Source organism: Primulina tabacum, chromosome 1 (assembly GCF_025594145.1).
Source record: "Primulina tabacum isolate GXHZ01 chromosome 1, ASM2559414v2, whole genome shotgun sequence".
NCBI classification, from domain to species: Eukaryota; Viridiplantae; Streptophyta; class Magnoliopsida; order Lamiales; family Gesneriaceae; genus Primulina; species Primulina tabacum.
The window spans coordinates 2,717,903-2,742,226 of record NC_134550.1 but is presented as its reverse complement, the minus strand read 5'-3'; the positions used below and the strand labels follow the sequence as shown (position 1 = coordinate 2,742,226).

General features: G+C 35.0%; 3 protein-coding genes across 3 annotated transcripts; 1 reads left to right on the top strand and 2 right to left on the bottom strand.

The window, feature by feature from the left end:
* Positions 1 to 11,156: 11,156 nt before the first annotated feature.
* LOC142510182 (transcription factor MYB1-like) lies at positions 11,157 to 14,207 on the top strand. The gene is made up of 3 exons (XM_075619603.1): positions 11,157 to 11,465; positions 11,716 to 11,848; positions 13,884 to 14,207. Exons 1-3 carry the CDS (start codon positions 11,333 to 11,335, stop codon positions 14,011 to 14,013), a joined length of 396 nt encoding a protein of 131 aa, XP_075475718.1. The 5' UTR covers positions 11,157 to 11,332; the 3' UTR covers positions 14,014 to 14,207.
* A 118-nt stretch (positions 14,208 to 14,325) lies between these two features.
* On the bottom strand, positions 14,326 to 14,878 carry LOC142510338 (uncharacterized). The gene has a single exon (XM_075619611.1). The coding sequence runs from the start codon at positions 14,769 to 14,771 to the stop codon at positions 14,556 to 14,558; it is 216 nt and encodes a 71-aa protein (XP_075475726.1). The 5' UTR covers positions 14,772 to 14,878; the 3' UTR covers positions 14,326 to 14,555.
* Positions 14,879 to 16,740: 1,862 nt separating this feature from the next.
* LOC142510024 (U-box domain-containing protein 45-like) lies at positions 16,741 to 19,357 on the bottom strand. The gene is made up of 2 exons (XM_075619596.1): positions 18,883 to 19,357; positions 16,741 to 17,906 (listed from the first exon to the last, which is right to left on the bottom strand). The coding sequence occupies exons 1-2, from the start codon at positions 19,209 to 19,211 to the stop codon at positions 17,054 to 17,056; spliced, it is 1,182 nt and encodes a 393-aa protein (XP_075475711.1). The 5' UTR covers positions 19,212 to 19,357; the 3' UTR covers positions 16,741 to 17,053.
* Between the last annotated feature and the right edge of the window lie 4,967 nt (positions 19,358 to 24,324).

Genomic DNA, 24,324 nt, shown 5'->3' with positions numbered 1-24,324 from the left:
TTTTTGTTGATCGAGGTGCGGAGCCCCGAGCCAAGGTGTAGTGCCCTGGGCTTATGAATAACCAAGGTGCGGAGCCTTGGGCCGGGGAGGATGTCCCGGGACTTGAAAATGGTCAAGGTGCGGAGCCCCGAGCCAGGGTGTAGTGCCTTGGGCTTTTGAATAACCAAGGTGCGGAGCCTTGGGCCGGGGAGCATGTCCCGGGACTTGAGAATGGTCGAGGTGCGGAGCCCCGAGCCAGGGTGTAGTGCCCTGGGCTTTTTGTTGATCGAGGTGCGGAGCCCCGAGCCAGGGTGTAGTGCCCTGGGCTTATGAATAACCAAGGTGCGGAGCCTTGGGCCGGGGAGCATGTCCCGAGACTTGAAAATGGTCGAGGTGCGGAGCCCCGAGCCAGGGTGTAGTGCCCTGGGCTTTTTGTTGATCGAGGTGCGGAGCCCCGAGCCAGGGTGTAGTGCCCTGGGCTTTTGAATAACCAAGGTGCGGAGCCTTTGGCCAGGGGAGCATGTCCCGGGACTTGAGAATGGTCGAGGTGCGGAGCCCCGAGCCAGGGTGTAGTGCCCTGGGCTTATGAATAACCAAGGTGCGGAGCCTTGGGCCGGGGAGCATGTCCCGGGACTTGAGAATGGTCGAGGTGCGGAGCCCCGAGCCAGGGTGTAGTGCCCTGGGCTTTTTGTTGATCGAGGTGCGGAGCCCCGAGCCAGGGTGTAGTGCCCTGGGCTTATGAATAACCAAGGTGCGGAGCCTTGGGCCGGGGAGCATGTCCCGGGACTTGAGAATGGTCGAGGTGCGGAGCCCCGAGCCAGGGTGTAGTGCCCTGGGCTTTTTGTTGATCAAGGTGCGGAGCCCCGAGCCAGGGTGTAGTGTCCTGGGCTTATGAATAACCAAGGTGCGGAGCCTTGGGCCTGGGAGCATGTCCCGGGACTTGAGAATGGTCGAGGTGCGGAGCCCCGAGCCAGGGTGTAGTGCCCTGGGCTTTTTGTTGATCGAGGTGCGCAGCCCCGAGCCAGGGTGTAGTGCCCTGGGCTTATGAATAACCAAGGTGCGGAGCCTTGGGCCGGGGAGCATGTCCCGGGACTTGAGAATGGTCGAGGTGCGGAGCCCCGAGCCAGGGTATACTGCCCTGGGCTTTTTGTTGATCGAGGTGCGGAGCCTTGGGCCGGGGAGCATGTCCCGGGACTTGAGAATGGTCGAGGTGCGGAGCCCCGAGCCAGGGTGTAGTGCCCTGGGCTTTTTGTTGATCGAGGTGCGGAGCCCCGAGCCAGGGTGTAGTGCTCTGGGCTTATGAATAACCAAGGTGCGGAGCCTTGGGCCGGGGAGCATGTCCCGGGACTTGAGAATGGTCGAGGTGCGGAGCCTCGAGCCAGGGTGTAGTGCCCTTGGCTTATGAATAACCAAGGTGCGGAGCCTTGGGCCGGGGAGCATGTTCCGGGACTTGAGAATGGTCGAGGTGCGGAGCCCCGAGCCAGGGTGTATTGCCCTGGGCTTATGAATAACCAAGGTGCGGAGCCTTGGGCCGGGGAGGATGTCCCGGGACTTGAGAATGGTCGAGGTGCGGAGCCCCGAGCCAGGGTGTAGTGCCCTGGGCTTTTTGTTGATCGAGGTGCGGAGCCCCGAGCCAGAGTATAGTGCCCTGGGCTTAAGATAAAGGTACCGGGGCCTCATGCCTCTCGGTCTCTAAATAAGAATGTCGGGGTGGTCTGGCCTGTCTGCCAGGGTTCTGGCATGGTATGCCCGGGTGCTCTGGCATGTCTGTCCGGGTTCTGGCATGGTATGCCCGGGTTCTCAAGAATGTGTCGGGGCCTCATGTCTCCCGGACCTTAACTTTTCTGTTTCTCCTGCTATATTAGTTTTATTAAAAACCAAATCACTAACCTGGAAATACTGAATCAGAATTTATTTTCGGTAGTCTGAAACTTCTCTAGTTTGAGCTAAATTAGGTGTCTAATATAGCTGTATGCTACTGAGCGCATAGCAAATACTTTTCCACGCCAATCCGGAATAGCTGCTGAGCTTCGAGCCCATATGAAAATCCCTAGATGAAATCTGAGTGCCGAGCTGGTCAGACTTATTTTTGAATGGAAACCATATCTACGTCTTGAGCTCAAGTTCCCACAGACGGCGTCAATGATGCGATCCGGGTTAAATGGGTGAGCCGGGTCGGATGCTCCACCGGATCAAATCAATAATTTATAGTGTTGTTTAGGAAAATGAGCAAAGTAGATGACTTCGATCGTGACCTGCACACAATAAAAGAAACTCGTGAATGGGCGCCGGAGGGGTGTCCGGCGTGGCCACTCCGATGCTTAAGTCAGCAGGTTGAAGATGAGAGAAAATGGCGAGGTGATACCCCCATAAGGATCCGGGTTGTCTTTAACCCGGTTTATTAAATGGGAAGCCCAGATCATAGCCAGCTTCCCAGGCATTCCATTTCTTCCCGGGCCATCATCATAGCCCGGGCTCTCATGCAAGCTCCCGGGAACTTTCTACTCGAGCTACCTCGAGAAGCGCACCACACTCGAGTGTATCAGTATGGGCAGTCTTATCTGTCAGAACTACAGGGGTTTGGCGTGTCAGAGAAGCTATCAGAGGTAGGGTGGCTTGACAAGAAGTCAACATCAAAGGCTATGAGTGGTAGGTGTACACGCAAGTCGAAGTAATCATGATATTTTCTCCTATAAATAGCAGGTATGTTTCTCATAGCAGGTATGTTTTCTCATTTAAAAGGGGGGGGGGGGGGAATCTTGAGCATTGGCACTCACATATATCGCCATTTTCTCTCATCTTCAACCTGCTGACTTAAGCATCGGAGTGGCCACGTTGGACACCCCTCCGGCGCCCATTCACGAGTTCCTTTTATTGTGTGCAGGTCACGATCGAAGTCATCTACTTTGCTCATTTTCCTAAACAACACTATAAATTATTGATTTGATCCGGTGGAGCATCCGACCCGGCTCACCCATTTAACCCGGATCGCATCAAGTATTAAAATCAACTGAATCTGCCCGTGAAGATGGTTTTTTCATATAATAGAGAAGTGGAACGTAAGTTTTCGAGAGAGAATTAAGAATATCGAACATATTTCAAGGAGGCAGATGGAAAAGTTGAGTGGCGTACAAATGTATTCGCGAGACACAATTTTTTTTTATGGATATTCGGAGATTAATACCTCCAACGTCACTAATTCTTCCACTTGAAAAATATTCACTAGAATAATGTGATTTATACAATCATTTGTACAAACATATTTCGACTTAGAACTTATCATTTGCCTAATCGAAACTTCTAACACATTTTCAATTGTAGACTGCAATCTGCATAATATTTAATGTCTCTTATGACAATACTACAAATACAAATTTTAATGTTTTTGTTTGAAAACTATTACTCAACTAAGCTTTGAAACACAACTCTCTTTTGTGTGAGTGATTGTGTATGCGAGCATTCTAGATTGTTTTTCTTGAATATAGATGGTTGATGCTTTGAATTCCCATCAAATCTTGTTGTTTGATTTTCAAAATGTTGTAATATAAACATTTGAAACAAGAATATGACTATTTGGAAAAGTTCTGTATTGTTTCTAACATTGAAACGGTCATATTTGACATTCTGACCACTTTTTGATTTGGAGATATTTTGGCGCTGGAATTTCAAAAAGGTACAGTTGGATTTTGGCGGCCGGAGTTGAGTGGTCCGAAGTTGAGTCTAGCTAAACAAAGTCAAGATATTCTCTTCTTTTGATTATAATTCGTTGATTTGTGATAAATATGAAAGTTGTAGTCTTTTCTCTTGGCTTTCTATAGAATCAAAAATCACTCGATTTCGATTTTATACAATAGAGATATGCTTGAAATACTAGAAATGATCTAATACCTCTATATTTTTACATTTCTTTGGACTTTTTGAAAACTATTTTTAAATTTTTTCTTCATAAATCGCAATAGGAAAAAAAAGTTTTTAAATATATTGTATACGATCATTATAAATTAATTAAACACTATTTTCAATCACAACATTAAAAAGAATCAGAGTAGGTCATTTGTGAGACGTTCTCACGAATCTTTATATGTGAGATGAGTCAACCCTACTGATATTCACAATAAAAAGTAATATTCTTAGCATAAAAAGTAATAATTTTTCATTGATGATCCAAATAAGAGATCCGTCTTACAAATACGATCCGTGAGATCGTCTCACATAAGTTTTTTCCAAAGAAATCAAACTAATATTATACTAAAATATAATGAAATTATAGAAGTGATGTCAATTCAATAATCTAAATTTCCAAATCATAATATTTAGACAACACTGAAACCTGTTCATGACTATTAAATTTTTTTGTTGAAAACTATATAAATATATTGAAGTCCAATTAAAATAAATTATAAAATATCCCGTAATTTCATGATTATTAATAAATATATTCTTAGTATAAATACGATCAAATGTGATAAAGTTACCTCTTGTAGCTCGTAAATTAAATAATCTTCAAATAACACATTCGAAATGCCTTTAAAACGATCTAAATTACTCATATATTATTTCAAAAGTTCTACCAACTTAACTTTCTCATGTCCTCAAATTTTGGATCCAAAATTAAATATAATCACACTTTTTAATATCAAATACTTTCCCACTAATTATTTGAACTAATGTAGCTAATAGATAATCTATACTATATATTTTGAAGACATCTCTATTTAATAATTTTTGTTATAAATTATGATATTAAAATGTTTTTAAAAATAATATTGAGTTTATTGTCTATAGGTACCCAATATTATTTGGTTCACAAGCATGTATTTTTTCCTCTACTCGATATGTTGGATACCCGATTATAACTACCTGAATCCGACCCGACCCATGCCACCCCTATCCACCTATATTCCATTTTAAAACATATTTGTATCAAATTGTTATAAAAGGACATTGGTGATTATAAAAAGTTATGTCCAAAGTTACCTGGCCTGATAAGTGCTTCGTTGGTAGATAACAATGTGTATGTTCAACCACCATTATTATTATTTTTAATTATTATTATGTTGAGGATAAGATAATATTAAAGTACTCGTAAGTAGTATATATGAATATGACCACTCACGACCAGAGTTGTCCATGGTTGATTTTGACTTGTCCGGAAATTGATCTTGGACCATGCGCGTGATTCAATAAAGTTCATTGAATTTTTTTGACTATTTTTCAAAAATATTATGAAAAATATAATATCATCATTATTTAATCGACACACACACACATATATATATACATATGATCAAGCATGGTTCATTTTATCAAAAAATATAATTATCGTAACGGTACATCTCAAATCTATTTAAATTCTAGAACAATACAAGTGTCAAGTCTCTATTGCTTTATCCAGCGGAGACAATTATTGCATCTCAACAATCTCTCTTTCAATAATTGCACTCCTTACGATTAATGAGAATCGAATCGGTTACTTTGACTCTGATATCAATTGTATGATTGGCAGTCTATCGTTTTACCAAAAATTATAACTTGTGGCAATAATATAACTTAAATATTTTAAAATTTTACAATGTCACGGACGTCATGTTTCGATTGTTTTATCCAATATGCACAATTATTTTACTAACCTAATTAATATTTTAAAATTTTAGAACAAAACATTAATTTAAGAAATATAGGAGATGATATTTAAGTGTCAATTTAAAATATAACTGTTATACGTTATAAAATAATTTCTTGGTATAGATGATCATAGATTTATGAACAATATAAATATGACAAGATAATATATGTAAAGATTTGTTTATCATATTGTCTTTTATAAATATGGTGATCGAGTTATGAATTATCTTACCCTCTTTTTTTTTTTTTTTCTCTCATATGATTTATAAGAGCATCAAAATAATTTTTCAGATTTACCATCTCCACTTATTTTTTTAACACTAACCTTCATTTAAAAATTATTTGATCTTTTACCAATTAGAGTTGTCATAGTGCGTTGGGCCAGCCGAGTTGGTTCGCTCCGCCAAATAGTTGGGTTGAATCGACAAATTTCTAACCTACCCCATCTCGCCAATGGCTGGGTTGCGACGCCGAGTTGAGCTACCCCGTCTCGTCTAATAAGGCTAGTTGGGTTGATAAATTTTCATCGCACCATATCTCGTCAAGTGGTGTGTTGAAGATCACTGGCCCCAAGCCACTAAATATAATAAAAAAATTGACAAGTTGGGTCGACAAATTTTCAATCCGTCCAAACAACGGATTTTGGCGGATTGTGAGTCATTCCACCCGATCCGTTTGGCACCTCTATCACTAATATTAACCATTTGGGCTCAAACCCCTAATAACCCAAAATCTTCGCTTTTGCTTCCCTTCATCATACAATTGACCATTATTTGGCGCTTTTCCCCTCCTCGTCCGTCACCACTATCTTCTAAAAATTACGTGCATGCTAGGAAAATTTGGTAGATGAATAGTGTGTTACATTTAACTTTAAAATAAATATTTGATGCTTGTGTTCAACCACCATTCTTTTTTTTTTTTTTTTTTGTTGAGGGCATACAATAAAATATTATATCAACCTGCAACAGGAAAATTGGCCAGTTAAGTTCATCTGTTAAAACCTTTAGTATGTATGACCACTCTACGACTAGAGTTTTCAATTGTTGATGTTGACTTGCACTAAAATCATGGACCCTATGCTCTTGTTTCGATCAAGTTCTTGGAAATTTTTTGACTATTTCAAATATTTGATCCGTATGAAATATTTGAACATTTTTCGAACAGAATATTAATTTGAAAATTACAGTAATTTTTTTTATAGAGCGTCTGTCCAGTTATATAAGTTCAATTCTCACTGCCAACTTTCAAGGATAAACCTTTCACACATGTTCTGCCTAGTTTTTTTTATTTGAGTAACGTGGCTTGCAGGCTACTACACCAATCAAAGGGTTTACCGTATACGTTCTGAAAGGTAAAATATGCGTGTTTCATCGTCATAAGTTTTTTTAAGGTACTGATTCTATTGAAATAAAAAAATATTTGTAAAAATATATATCGAAGATATAACATATATTTGTACATATCTTTTTTCTTCTTCTGGATATATTTGGAAAAAATAAAAATACTTCGGCGGAGCTCTTAACCTTTGAATCCTACCACGTGAATAGGCATGGAAAGTACGTACTTTCCAATATGAGGGATATACACACATCAATACGGGTTATATGGTTTGGTAGGCTAAATTAATTAATAATCACCCATTATCGTTAGACCCGAGTTTATACTACATTGAAAAAATTAAGATTTTGGTCATTCGAGTAAATTGATTTGCTATGGATTTAATCTTGTAACTTGTTGAAATTTGGTTTTCATTCAGTAACTCGGATTTTTTTGTCTTTTTTTCTCCCCGGAAGCACTATAGTATGTCACCTAAAACAGTAAATTTTAGTATATGTTCTATTATTGTCATAACCTAAAAATTTACTTAGATAAATTTTAATATATGTTCTATTATTGTCTCATGAGAGACACAAAAGAGAGGATTAGCGTCAAGTAAATTATATTTATTGGATTTAGAGATTTTTGGAGAAAAAGGTCAAACCAAGACAAAATTCAAGTTATATGAAACTAATGTATCATTTTCATAGAATGTTCATGAATAGTTGAATTAATTAAAAGGCTATTATTATATTAAAAGATATAAAAATGTAATCTTTCGCATAGGATGTCATTCAAAGAAAATGTAACATCTGCTGGCGAACAACTTTATCCGCTTTGATTCATACAAAGATGAATTATTTATTAAGAAAGAGATCCAATAAATCAGATCATTTCTGGCTCCATGACTCAAGTCCATGCAAATTATCATAAACAAGGAAAAAATAATCTACAACAGTATATTTCAGGTAACATTAACTTCTTATAACATTACCATGTGTAAGGATTTTCTCGATGTGAATTATGATGCATTTACAAAATGAGGTGAATTTGATAAATGTGGCAACCCATTATTTACGTAACATTAGGAAATGTGGTAGAAGATTTTCTTTCGACAAAGAGAGAAATGTAGTAACATGCAAATTAACTATTTAGTAATAACACTAGTTAGAACTTCTAGCAATCTTTTTTTGGTTGGAAGACACTATATAGATAACAACTAATATTATGTCATGCTTGTCCATTATTTTTCAATTTTCATCATGTTTTTCTATTGTTTTTTGCCAAAAACAATATAACGTACGTATTAGAAACTCTCTTTTAGTCATCGACGAGTGCAAAGACGTGCACCGAAATAGTGTTCAGTTAAACACTAGGTGGCTTTTATCATATAACAGATTATCCTTATAAAAGAACATCTCTCAAGTGCAACACGCCTGTTTTTTTCTAGTTATTAATGATAGATGGATATTACCCCGGATATGTTGGATATCTTGATTCACGAACAAAAGCAGCAACTTGAATCTCGAACCAACCGCAGCAACAATAAGGTCAAGTCGAGGCAAGGAGGATCCTTTCTCCGCAAGACAAAATTGCCCGTATATAGTGCTATACGTCGCAGGCAATCGTCTCTAAGATACAACGACTTCACGTCGAGAGTTTGCAGCACTTCAAATCTCGAAATCAGCAAACAAAAATATGCAAGAACTTTCAAGGAATTTTTCGAAAATGATGCAACAATATGAGAAGAGAAGATGAAGCAAAAATTCAGCAGCCTTGGACAATGGTTGGAGGGATTATTTATAGATGATCATCGGTTGCATTGAGGAGACACGTCTCTCCAGACCGGATGCTTCGAAGAGACACCATTCTAGTCAAGTGATACATTGATTGGGCGAAAAACTGATGCCATCATAGCCAAGGGACGCGCATTGTTCCAGAATCAGCGCTGCGCGCGCATGTGTTTCACCGAGACACAGCCTATTAGCGTCTTCCCCCTTCTAAAAACTTCTGGTACCCCTTGTGGCCCAAACCCTTGTCTCAACTTGGAGCTTATTAGGGATACTTCACTTAGTTAATTTCTCAATGTGGGACAAGTCACATTAAGACATCCCACTTCCCTTTACAACTCCACACTCTTCATTATTCATTTATCCAACAATTAAAATATGTCAAGTTCTGAACCCAAACCAACCCATGAATACCATGGGTGGGAAAAACCTAAATGTTTTCCAAATAAGGATGTCGATTATTTTGTAGGATCATATGGGTTATATGCCACATATATCCGATATGTCATCATACGTAAAAGCGTCGAATTATCCATAGTTGATGCATGAAACTTGAGAGATCAGAGAAGTAATAAGTACATACTGTACCTAACATATTATTCTTAAACATTTTAGATTTTTTGTGCAATATCGGATAATTTAAGTACTTCGTATGATCAGCTACTTTCATTCCCTCAACTTCCGAATTTTTACTTGGAGTGGATGAAAAGTCGGTTTAGTTCAACCTATCCTTGGAGTATTATCTTCATGGTAAATCTAATTATCATTATTACATTAAATTTTTTTTAGTGTTGAGGTCAAGCATAAACCTTACATATTTAAACCAGTCATGATCATTTGATCTGCAACGAAGACAATGCCCATTAGGATCTTATTAACCTGAAAATTAAAGTCCACGAAATTATACTGACATTTAAACGCATGAGCTGAAAAGTCACCCGCTCTTCTCTTAAGACGTACGTGGTTTCAACTTGGCAAACCAGATAAGGACAGATGTCGGGTATGATTGTGTTATCAGAAGGCAAATGAATCTAATCAAGTGGAAGTTTACATACAAGACTCCTTCATTAAAAAAAAATGGCTAGAAAAGTATGCGATTTGTTTTGGGTGTTGCGAAAAATGGGAAGTATTTGGGAAAATAAGTATTATGCCGAGCAAAATCTTGGGTTAGAACCACCTATAGCCATTTGGGTAAAGTACTTTCGGAACACGTTGATTGATATAAAGTAGTTGTTACATGAGCTCATTACGTAGTCGTTGTTAACAAAATAAAACGTGCAAGAATTGATTTTCATTGAGATAATTTATTGAATAGTTTCAGCAAACTTAAATAGAAAAACTACACCAGAGACACGTGTCCAGAACATGCACTAACCAACTAAGTAAAACAACTAAACCACTTACTCCTTAAAAACAGCAACTACTAAGACCCATCATTATTAACCAACTTTCCTAAATATTAGGACGACATTGACTGAGTAAAACTAAAGAACAATAATATTTCTTAACAGTCGTATCTATGAGGGTTTAGGCTCGTGACTTTTTTATTTCTCATTTAAATTTGCCCATCCATGATTGGTTGTCGATTAAATTTGATCTTACTATTTCGATTTCAGTAATCGCAATATATGTGTTTCATATTCTAAAATTCTATCAAAAACCTAAAGTTAAAAACCGTGACTTTTATGGAATATGAAAATAAGAAGGAAAAACCAAGGCGAGCACTGGGGTAAACCTACTCTACTGGTTAATCTCATTAAACGTCACATGAGTGGTGGACAAGAGATAGATACGACTGGTGTATGGATAAATAAAAAGATGAATTAATGAATGTTAATTAATTGAAAACTATAGTTTTTTTATCTTGTTCATTTGTTTTTTTTTTTTAATTTTAGTACTAAATTAAAGTTGTAAAAACTGAGTCCTAGTTTCTTATTCATTTAATTTATAGCAATTTTAGTCTTTTTTCAATCTATTCTTTTTTTCCAGAAGAATCATGTTGTAACATAACACATGGCAATACCACATCAACTTTATATTAGTTAATGTCAAGTAGAAAATTAAAATTTAGAAATTTTGCACTTACCATAATTTATATGAAAAAATTAAATCAAAATAATCGAAAATTAAAATTTAATATATCAAAACCAAATTTGGACAAAATAATGAATTAAAACTCAAAATAAGACAAATTAATGAACTATTTATTTTTTATATTTGAATTGATTGACGAAAAAAACAAGATGAGATGAATTGACTAGATAAATACAACGAATTTATTTACCCAAGAATATTATGAGTTTGATCTTGATGTGTGGATATGGTTGGTGAGCGCACAAGAGATTTGGTTCACTATTATTGGGCAATCAACACTCCAATTTCAACCCACCAAAATCGGGGGCAGCCACCAGTCAACGAGTCAGCCTCCATTCCACTCGCAACTTTATCCATATCCACCGCCCTCTTCTTTGTATATAAATACAATGCTATCCAACTAGGGTTTGCTGCACCCAACACATTTATATAAATTTAGAAGTACACTAAATTTTCGTGGTTCTTGAATAATAAACTTTGTATTAACCATAATTAGGCCGTAACAGCTTCGCTAATCCATTCAAAGGATGAGGAGATGTTGTAGCAGTAAGAAAAACGAAGAGAAAGAGTCCTCGTGGAGCGAGCAAGAAGATCGTAAGTTGACCGATTACATCAACGTTCATGGCGAAGGGCGTTGGGGCAAAGTCCCCAAGTCGGCAGGTTTTTGTTACTCGTCCTTTTTTCGACCTTCTTCTTTATTATTTTATCTGAGACTTTAAATTATTCAAGAGTGAAATGTTCGATATGTTTGTAATTTAATTAGTCGACCCGTGTGTTGAAAAAATATAAATCACATTATTAATTTTAATTTTTTAAATCTTTTTAACTGCGAAATACAAACACAATATACAGCATATATATATAAAGTTCATTGCTTTAAATTGATGAGTTTAAATTGATTTATATATAGGGCTGCACCGATGTGGCAAATGCTGCAGACTGCGTTGGATGAACCACTTAAGGACAAGTATTAAACAAGGGAATTACTTCGGTGAAGATGAAGAAGACCTGATTATTAGGCTCTACGCACTCCTTGGCAATCGGTAAAGAGTCTAGCTAATTTTGCAACGAATTATTGCATACAAAGAAAATTATAATTTTCGTCATGTAAATATGTCTGTTTGCGCTTTTGGTTCTATAAGACATCAAAATTTGGTCTTAGTTCAAGAAATCGGTAAGTGCCGATATGGAAAAGGACTAAGATCAAACTTTGATAACTTGCCGGACGAAAACGAAAAACATACTGACGAATTTTGTGATATTCCCTCTCACGAGAAGAAATTAATATCTTAGTTGTTAGGTGGTCTCTAATCGCTGGACGTTTGCCGGGTCGGACAGATAATGAAGTAAGGAATCATTGGCATTCACATACTAAGAAAAAGTTGATAAAAATGGGCGCCGACCCAAGTAAACATGGCTTGAAACTATGCCCTATTACTACGTTCAGCGCATGTAATAAGATACTGGACCACCATGGAGACATGCAAGACGAATCATCCGGTTCGATAAATGACCCTGAATGAGTAATACTTGAAGATCGGAGTGTTTTCCACGAAGTCGAAATGGTGTCTAGTTCTTATAAATTGATGAATCTTGATATATCGAATTCCTGAAGTACAACATTTACAATGTGTGCGCGAGACATTGTTCAGGAGTTTTTTCCTTTTCTCTTGTCACAAGAACATCGAGCAGAAGATATACAGTACTACTATATAGTTGCAGCTCCAGCCCTGAATGCATCAGAAGAGTATGTAAATTGTATACGGTGACATATGTTAGCACCATAAATTACTAATGAATAATACACACAATATTTAAAAATATAATGTATACAATTTGCTATCATAAGAAATATAGAATGGTTAGAGATCTTGTTACGAGTCTAGAAGAGCTTGAGGGGATTAGAGCAGAGGCCTCAATGAAGGAGAGGTGCACTCACTTCATGAAAGTTGTGAACGGATCCTTTGACCTGTAAAACTGGGATTTTATCACGAGGAGCCTTAAAAAAACTAGCATTTTTCTTCTTCTAGAGTGTGACCATTTTACATTAGACTTTTGCTGAATATTGAAAATCAAGTTTGTGTGAGTTTGTGAATATTTTTCTCATGGATGTCCGAGATATTTACAGGCACAAGATATCATCTTGTAACCTCAATTTTAGTTAGATTTATTTATGGGTAATTATTCTCAAAATTAAGGTTGCCATATTTTCCAATATTATCCAGTATGCTCACTTTGAATTCTTGAAACCGAGATGGCTACATAGGGGTCTTCACTTTGTTCTTTTTTTTTTTTTACGAGGCGCTAGTCTAGTGTTGATGTGGCGCCAATGTGTTCAGTGCCACCTAATTAAGCACTTCTACGGGAAAAGTATATATATAAATTGAAGAGGTGAACATAAATGACAAAAAAATAATTTTCTAGAAATAGATTATATTCTAGAATTTTAATGTACCATAGGTGGATATAAATATAAATATAGTATATTAATATTATATTTTTATGTTTCAATTAATATTAATAGCTTAAATAGAAAATAAACAATATAAATCTAGGAACCGAATGAAAATATTATAATTCAGCATAAGTTTTATCTAATATTATATGCTAAAGTTAAACCACTCATTGGCGTATTAGTGAAAGACTATTATTTTTATTTTCTTTAATTTTCTTCATTCAATCCTCTCATATCTCTAATTCTTCAATCACCCAATCAAATAATACAAAATATTTAATAATTATCATATTCACACATATAACTTTCATGAAAACTTTACAAAAAATCACTCATTTTAATATTACTCTAAATTATGCACGTTTAACCTGACACCTGATCATCTAGCTCATCCTGAGTTTTGGATGCACTAAAATGGTCTACATGGACTCTTCATATGGGTGTGATAAAACTCAAGTAGTGTAGATTAATGGTGTCTTTGTATTGGTGTCTTTTCGTGTGACTGATATGATGACTTTTGGAGTGGTCATACTTTGATTATATACGAATATCTCATTCTCCGCATTCCAGGCAGCCCATTACAGGAAAACACTCACCTTCTTGGTTTTCCTCTATTTTCGCAGCCTTGTTTCACGAGCCTATTTCAGACCGATAAGTTCAAGTTCAAATTTTCCTCTTGGAGTGGTATTTTTTGTGCTTAACTTATCAATGTTTCCACAGTTGTATCGTGAGAAATATTCGGCCATGTGTTGATCATCAAGCTCTATGGAATGGAAAATTTTGTTTTAAAGAAATTGTTACAGGTTGCTTTATCCGCTGTATTAATCTTCGGGCAAGATTTCGTTATTTGTCTATACTTAATTTTTCATAATATGCTCTATCGAGAATGCCTGTTATTTGTTTTACTGATTAAGCTTATGATCTATCTTATATCTATAGCAATTGTTAATTAGTTTCTTAGTTTACATTTATCTCATGTTATTTATTTCGTTGCGCATCATGTTGCAACATAAGTACGTACCAACGATCTATTCACTTCCACTTTTTCCAAAAATGAAAATTGAATTATGTAATATAATATAGTTGTTGGATATATCAGCAGAACACAGTACCAGTAGCTGTGTTTCAACTTCCAAGAGTCTCCCCTAACAAGGCGTTGCACCCTGTGGTTCGATCCAACAAGAAACACAACTTCAAAAATAAAAATACAAACTTTACAAATACAGCACCAGAACCGAGCACAACCAAATATGGAGTTCTTAGGAGATACATTAATGAAGTTTCAGAACCATAATTTAAATGGGTAAAGCGCGAGAGACCCTGGGGTAGACCACGGTGGAGGGGTGACCCATAATCCGACGACCCTTCGAGTGGCGGAAGGGATAAATAAGAGCCCCCACCGGCCACTCCACCAGCGCCGCCAATGCGAAGGCCACCAAGCCCAGCGTCGGCCCCACCACCCTGCACCTGCAAGGATTCCTCGTTGTCCCGCACTCTACACAAAACACCATGATCGTGTACTAGCTAAATTCTTCACCTGCAAATTGAATACGAATAGAGAAAGAGAACGAATTCAGATGGAAGCTAAAGAATTTCTTGATACAAAGATGTGATGTTCGGATTGTGGGTTTTAAAGGGAACTCGGAAAGAGATGGCTGGTTATAAAATGGTGGGTCTTTCCACGTTGACGTGCGTGGTGAAGTTTGATTGGGTCTTATGGTGCATGCATACACGTTTGCCTTCTTGTGGTTATAAATTTCTTGTGTTACTTTTTGATTAATATATACACACATAAATATAATATCGACTATTTGGTTAAAGAATGCGACACCTATATGTTACGATAGTTTAAAAAATTCCGATCTTATAACACGTATCAAGTTGTAATTTTTTTTTACTTAGTTAGTTAGTTAATTCACCTCCTAAGCTACCCGAATTTTTATTTACTTTTTCCACAATGGAAGTTCCGTACCCTAATTTCACATCAATTCTATGTACTTCTTTTTTAATCTGATTTTTTATAGATTTATATTACGAATAAATTATAATTTCATCGGAAATAAAACTTAAAAATATGGAATAGAACAACTCCAAAGTCAAGTCAAAGTTGATGCTTCTGGGTCAATGATGTCTTTGTTCAATGGTTACAGTTGAGATCACGAGAATTGTTGATGTCAAAAGTTCGAGCTTCATTGATTATGGATAATTTTTCTAATTTGTTTACGTAGATTTAGTTGTTTACTTGTACTTTTTTTTTTTGTCTAAAATAATAAGTCTTTGAGTCGATACTCGAATCACATCAATAATAATCACGAGAGTTGCTTTATATCTTTAAAATACTGATATTGTTAAAAAAAGTTGATGCTTCCGGGGGACACTTGAAGAAGCTGGAGACTTCTAGCACTTTGTAAGATGTTCCACACGAGCATATCATATGGTTTTTCATTTTGTATTTCCTTTATAGAGATAAAACAAAAATATGAATTTGTAAGGGCGAATAGTTTCATTGTTCTTCTTCTGTCTTTTCTTTTTATTTATTACTTTCTAAAAAAACACAAGCTATTTTACATTATCATGCTAGAACAAGACTAAATTAGAATAAATCCCTTGAGTTTACACCATGATCCTCATATCATTAAATCCTTTGTTCCCTAATTTAGTCTTGTTGGATTGAAAAATTTTGATTGAATAAATTGACAGCTCTATGGATAACGGAAAAATTACAAAAATCTTTGTGAACTGACTTTTAGTTTCGACTATTATTAAACTTTGTTCATTTTCATTTTCCTTTTTTTTTTACCGGAAATGTTCAAATACATGTAACAATATTCAATATCATGTTAGTAATCTTCGGGTATTAATTATTTTGTTTCGAATTTTAATCTTGTAATTTATCAGCTTTTGGAAATTTAATTTTTGTTTTGGTTATATTTTCACATAAATAATTAAACCTATCGAATATTGATTATTTAGCGTAAATAGTTTCCTACATGACTCGTGTGACAAGAAAAAAAATTTATATTGCACACATTAAAATTTATCTGAAAAAAAAAATATATTTAAATCAAAACACCACCGAATATTTCAAAATAAAAATAAAAAAATTGGTGTTTTTCTTATTTTTGTTTAAGTATATTTTAATGTGCAATATATTCGATTTAATAAGGATTCACGACTCACTGATCAACTCTACCAATTGATTAGTCTTCCCATCTTCCTGTTACTGATCTGTTGTAGTAAAACTCTTGCCTCTACAACTAATTCAATGGTCACAACCCGGATCCGAGAATCTTGGTCTATGATCATAAGGAGAGAAGTCCAAGATTCCAAAAGGAGAAAATATTAGAAAAAGAAAATGACACTTGGAAATGGAAGTAAAAACTATACAGTAATGGAAGCAAAAAATATACAGTAATGGACAAAATGCGAAAGGGGGGCTTCTCAGATTAAAACATTCAATGAATACGCAAACAGAAAATATGATGTTGAAGATTGATTATATGTAAATACGTACCACCAAAAGTTAACCACACGAAATGTATAGACAAGAAAACTTTAACTCATTACTTGTATGGCCTTCAGCACACAAGTTATTTTACAGAAATCAAAGCAAATGAACCATGCATTTTTATTCCTAAAACTAATAGTATCAAATTATTGACATATTTACCAATCACCTGTACCCATACTAAAGGCCTGGACTGGCATGGTGTTTTACATCTTTCTTTCCTTTGCATGAGTTGAAACACTGATCAACATGACTTCTACCGCACTAATCGAATGGGTAGACTGATCACTTCGATGAAACTTGGGAAGCACGATTATTTGTAGATATTTCAGCTGGAGTGCACACAAGGGCCCTTTGCTGCAGGTGTTGTAAACTCTGCTGCATACTGACCTGCACCATCTCAGAAAGCATTTGTTTTGCCTTTACGGTTTGCTCCTCCCCATCCATCTGAGATATAATGTTGCAGACTATGTTCTCGAGTGTATCGGGTTCAAGTTCCGACCTTGCATAAGTGGTATCTCTTAGTAGTCGCAAAAGCATTTGGGCTTTCAATTGAGAATTGGGCGTCCCATGAACGGTAAGCTCAAGAAGTCCTGGAATTACGCCTTCTTTAAGAATTGGTTCTCTATACTTGGATCGATCGCTTTGACACATTGTTAAAAGTGATCCTACTGCGTGTTCCCTGCTTTGAAGGGATCCGTTCTCAAGTATTTCTATGACAGCAAGTATCCCACCTTCTTCGGACGTCAGTACTGTTCTTCCCTCTTCAAAACCCACCAAAGATTCGATCAGTGCAGTACATTTTTCTGCTGCTCTAGAGGACTTTGGACACGATTTTAGTAGATATACCAAAGCGGGAATGGGCCTCGTTTTAAGGATGTGGCTAAGGTTGTCTGAATGAGTCGAGAGATTATACAGAGCCAATACGGTATCAAATTTGGCTTGCGAGGTCCCATGTCTCAAAATTTCTACAAGGAGAGGGATGACACCAGAAGCAGTAATAATCGGCTTGTTGACTGACGATGCAGAAAGAGTGATCAACGCTGCAACCGCGTGCTCTTGAAGAGTTAGATTCTCAGATTCTAGGAAACTGATAATTGGTTTCAAGGCACCGGCGTCAATTATGTCTATCTTGTTTCTGGAAGTAAGAAAATCGAATATGTTCAAGTTTCATAATAAAAATAAAGTTGCAGAGGATTAAAATGCAGTCTTATAATACATAAATCATACACACGAAGATCCAATTCCTCTATCACACATTGATACCATATATTTAATAAAACTTCTATGATCACAGTTTTCTTCTCCGCATAAATAAATTTATTGGTCAAAATTACAAACGCCACCTTAATTTCAATCACAGTAGCCTCACATTAAAAATCTAAACTTGCGAATGCTTTTCTTATTCAAGATTTATGCTTCCAGAATCATTAATTAACCACCAAAGGTGCTGGTTGTTGCTTAACATTTGAAAAAGATAGAATTCGAACCAAACTTAATTAATTTAAAAGAAAGAGCCCTTTTGATTTTGCTTCACCCACAATCAATATTAAAAATGTCAGAGTCAATTCGTCAGTAAAAAAGCGGAAAATGTCTTCGAAGAAAAGAAAAGAGAACCTAATCCATTGGATATAGTAACGAACAAGATTAAAGTTAAAGGTCTAGATGACATAATCAAAGGCAAAAGTGAAATGAAAATATAAAGGGAAGCAAAAGAAAAGGATACCCACGTAATTCTTCTGCGGCAACCAATAAGCTAAAAACCAGACCAAAAATTAATTCATAAAAAGATTGGACATTAATTTGATTTGAAGCCAAATTAATTTCGGTGAAGACTTTAAATATATGTTGATATTTCAATACTTTCTTGAATATTATTATCTGATGGGACCAAACCACCGAATCCAAGAAACGCGATAGGAAAATGAGAACGAGAGAAAGTGACAAAGGGAATAAGAAATTATAACAATAGAAAATAATTTTATTAAAATAAGACTACGAATCAAACTTAGCATCGAATTACAAATTATTCAACAAAATTCAAAACCCATAGATTGATATGAATTCAAAATTGATGGCGGTAGACAAACTAAAATTTTGTGTATTGAGCTGACCTTTCGTCTTTGACGGCAAGGTTAAGGAGCGCGGCCAGCGCGGCCTCGTTAGTATCGGCGGCCCCGCAGCCGAGCATATCCACAAGTGGCAAAACAGCGGCGGAGAAATGACGCCGATACCTCTGCGATGTCTTCGTCATCCGTCGGATGTCCTTAGCCGCCTGCAGCCTCGAATAGGGATCGTCGGATTGAAGCAGCATGAGCGTCTGGTTGACGACGGATGGTGAATAAGATGGGCTGACCGAAGCGCAAGTCGCAGCAGTATCAGCCTCGAAACTCGCGGCGGCGGGGGCGAGGTGGCAGCTGCTGCTACTGCTGTCGAAGCCCATCTCTACGGAATTTGGATTTTAGAGACAGAGAGCGGCGGATTACGGAATTTAGTGAGAGAAAGCGAGGGATTATACGGAAGGGTAGGAAACGTAAGGTGGGGAGATGTGGCACCGTTGCAGCTTTTCCAGCATTATATGTTTTTGGAATGAATATATATATATAGGGGAAGTTGGAGCAGTTTATTCAAAATTATATCTTCTTATTTTAACGAGTAACTTGGCGTGTATAGATTTTTAATATAATTAATTAATTATTCTTAATCATTTCATTGAATTTAATTAATTAATTATTCTTAATCATTTCATTGAATTTACTTTTAATTAAAAAATGTTATTTTTTATTATTGAATCGGATCAATATATCATACGTATTAATCAACTTAATTTATTCAATATAAATTAAGTATGAGTGATCAATAATCGATAGATGTACAGTGGTCAGTGGGGTTTATAAGGCCATATACCCTCGCCATCTTCATCGAAGATGGTGAGCATCGCGGAGAATCTCCGTACGAGGAATTGTCCACCGTCATTTATTATTAGTAGTAAAATAAAAGATTTATACACTATACACTATATATATATATATATATATATATATATATATATATAAATATATATATTAATGTTATTTTTAATTTAATAAAACAACGTTAAATAACTAAACAAAATTATTTTCAATTTAGAAAGATTGATCGATTTAAAAAAAAATTGTTTAATTTTTTTTATGTAAAATATGGAGTGACTTGAGGATATTTTTAGTAAGTGAAAAAGATAATTATGAAATTAAATATTTTGATATTATCTAAAATAGTTACTCTAAAGATGTCACACTTAATAATATATGATATAGAATTATAGATGATGATGATGATGATGATTATTATTATTATTATTATTATTTAATTTTAAATAATGTAAAATTCTAAAAATTAAAAGAAAAAATGAATTGTTTTTAAAAATTATGAAAAACTAACAATTATATTTTATCAAATTCAGATATTTTTCTAAATAAACATCCATTTTGATTTTATATTACAAACAATCTTCAATTTAAATACGAAATTACTAAATAGAATAAAATATTAATATTTCAACATCATCAATACAACATCATCAGTGACATCTATTATATCACGATTGAACATTCTACAATGTCTGTAGTTTTTTTTATCACATGAAATGGATAAAAATTATTAGTTTGTTTCTCGAGATGAAGATTCATAAAAATAGTGAATAATTGAAAAAAAAATTACGTGAAAATATAAATAAGATCCCATGATTATTCAGATCTAAAATGTCTCATACAATGACATTTACATATATTTTCCGTCATTTTCTTTCTAGTATCTGTAAAGAAATTTTATTATTAACACCTAAAAGTTCAAATTTCTTATACTTTATTTTATTTATGAAATGGAATTAATAATTTTTAAAACTATTATTACAAAAACATAGTGATTGGTATGAGCGATGATGGAAAAATAGTGAGCATAAAGAAAAAATATTAAAATTGGGACCACCACCCCCCACCCCCACCCCCACCTGATAAATGTGATTCAAAATTTTTTATATTCCGTTAAATTAAAAATAATAATATTTATGTCTAATTATTGAACTTTCTTCGGGAGACGTTAGGTTTGGGTGGCCTATCCCCTCGGGTTTGTGGGGGCTCTATAATTTTGACTACCCCGAATGCGAAATCCAACCATAAATTTAATTTAAATTCTAGAAATATTTATTAAAATTTCAAAATAATATAAAATATCGATTATGAACGATGCTCTCCTTTCTTTTCTATTTTTGTATCAACTACTGATTCGCCATACTGATATCGATATTTATTTTTTAGTAATGAAATTTTTCGATGCAATATACAATATTTTTTTTGAAAAATCAGATCATACTGAACCAGGCTTAGTGGTTCTACACAAATTATGTGAAGATATTTAGAACTTTTGTAATATGGCTAGTGAGCCTTGCTGCAGCCCAAGTTGAAGAAAATCTACTAATCCGTACGTTGAGTCAGGTACCATTTTCTGGTCAAGATTTTTGAGACGGGCCCCGAACTTTGAAAGAGCCGTCGTGGACGATGCAAATATGAATAATGTAGAGAGAGATGTCATAATTTAATGTTTTGAACGTGTAAAATGTTACACAAAATATATGGAAGAACCAGCACAGAAAGTTATGCAAAAAATCAGCCAACCAATGTGGTGAACAAAACAGTAGTACAATGCTTAAAGTTAATCAAATCAAGGCCTGTATGAAATACAATGTCCTTAAAACATATTCGTCCCCTTCGGTATGTGCTTCGAGAATTAAATTAGATGTCTGTTTCTCAAGATACAATGGAATAACCAGCAGTAACCTAGCACGAGGCACCACTACAACGAACTGAAATGGTACCTGAACTTTATCACAAGGGCAGAGGAACAGCAGCCGAAGGAAGCAGCAGAAGCGGAGACAACAAAGAAAGCTTCGAAAGTTTAGAATGCAGGAGAGTGTGTTGGGTGTTTTTGAAGGACTTCAGATGGAAGGTCATCCATAAAAGAATTTTCCGAAATTCTTAACTTAACATTCCTCTCCTTTTCCTCCAAAGAATCTACAAGTTTTCTCTCATCTTTTCCGTTTCATTTCGTCCAGCTGGTTTAGTATCTGCTTCCTGATCATCTCTTCGGATTAGTTTTCTTGAATGCATTAGTTTTCTTAAATGCCCATTTTCAAGATTTGTTTTACAAATTTGTCTGGAGTTTAAATATTCTTGTGCAAAGACTTGAGATTTTCATTAAAGAAGAGAAAAGGGGCAGCTTAAACAGTGTAGAGTTCCTTAAAGGCAACACACAATCTGAAAATGGTATCTTTGTTCTTGTTCTTTTCCCACTTTGGATTCTGTATTCCCGATTGTTTACTCAATGGGTCGCTTTTTCTCCGACCATTGGATTTTTCTAATGACTTAATGAATGTGTTTGTAGTTGTATTTATGGTACTGCAATTAATACCTCTGTTTGAGTTGACTGGCTGGCTTCTGCTTCATTGAACTGCCTGTGTTTTTCTTCTCGGCATTAATGGAATTTCCTGCTTTGATTTTTGAAGGACTGCTTAATTTCAGTGAAAAAGCTTGGGAAATAGTTGTAGTAGTAGTTAATGTTTTCCTGGAATCGATGCATTTGTTTGGCGTCCTATTGGAAATTTTTAATAGGGCAAGTCAAGATCCATCACATGAGAATCGACCTAGGTGCGTGAATTCTAGAGTTCCGATTATATTTATACAAGTCCAAAAATAATTATCATGGTCGTGTGCACCACAACTATATATATTGAACGTGGTTCAGAACCAATTGATTAATCTTGTAAATAACATGAAATTAAAGTGACAGAAAAATGGACACCGAGTTTTTGCATGCATGCAAAAAGTCGACATGCATTCAATGATTGGTTCAGTGTAAAATTATAAGAATTATTGAATAGTAAACAAGAAAAATTCAATGTTTTCAAGTGTTCCGAAGACACAAAATATATCTTTGTCAATATATGCATGCAACGTATTAGACAAAATAATAAACAAATAGAATTTAAGTGAACTAAATTATTTATTTATTTCTAGTAAATAAATTGTCATTTTAACTATCAAGATCATGTCATAAATCATTGCGAGTAGGAATTTTACACGTGGTTTTATTATGTAAGTGAATGAGTGTAGGGCCTAGATATATATATATTATATATATATATATATAATTTATTTCGAATATAATTAATTTGTGAATGAACTCCAAGTCACGTTTGCAACGCTTTCTTTTAAAAAATATTTTTTCCATCACTTCAGTCACAGAGATATGAAAATTTTTTCTCAGGATACAATAAAGATATTCTATATTTTTTAGGTGATTAAATCAAATCATAATCCAACAAACCAAAATTATCCTTCTTGATGTAATGATGTCATATATATAAACGAAAATTCGATTCAGAATAGACGCGACTTTTCGATCCCTATAATTTGCGCAATGCTAAACATTGTTTGTTATCGACAAACTAAATAATTATGAAAATTGTCCTAACATGTGTGTGTGCGCGCAACTCCATCCTGGGCCAAATGTTTTTGACACTTGTGATATTGCATACAATGTTATAACAAATCATAACTTGAAAGTAACAAAAATAATTTAACAAAAAAAAAAATTGTGTATGCATATGTGTGCTAAGGTATAATAATATATCATTAATTAACGATGTGGAATTATAAACATCATTTTGTTTGCCACTATATATATATTCACCAGAAATTTTACATTTTTTTTCTCTCTACGCGTTTTTATTTAATGCCAGATATTATAGAATTTCGAATTTACGATATGCTGTTTATTATTATAAGCGGGACAAACTTAGCATGGAATTAAAAATGTAAGCCAATTATTGGGGTAAAAAAATTTAAACTTATTTATTTTTAATTTAATTCTCTTTAAATTGTTTTTCCCCCAAATAGTAAATATTTGAGGCTGTCTAAGATAAGTCTATGTACTTAGTGATGGAAGCACACACATTTTCAGCATATAAAATATTATGTGTGATCAATTAGAAACATAATTACAATCTCCCCTGCCTCAATCTATGTTATGTATTTATATAATTAAGTTAATATAATGTAATTATGTATAGGTTTTTCAATATGAAGACACCATTTGGCTAGTGAGATAATATGATGATATGATAAATTAAAGATAATGACAACATAGTTATTTTTTTAACTTCAACTATTGTAAAATTTGAATCGAGTACGAGACGATACAATGATATATTAATTGAATATCATCTTTTCTTTCATAACAAATAGTGCTTAATAATAAATATTTTAATAGTTAGTTAATAAAGGAATAATAAAAGGCAAAAAAAGAAAGAAATGTGCATCAATTTGGATCAATTATCATTCCATGGGACCTCTTTTATTATTGTTGTATTATTATATTTTGTTGACGATGTCACCAAAATTCTCTAACCACGTGAAATTACAGTGTGTGTGTATATATATATATAAACTTGTGTGAGACAGTCTCACGGTCATATTTTGTGAGACGAATATCTTATTTGGATCATTAATTAAAAATATTAA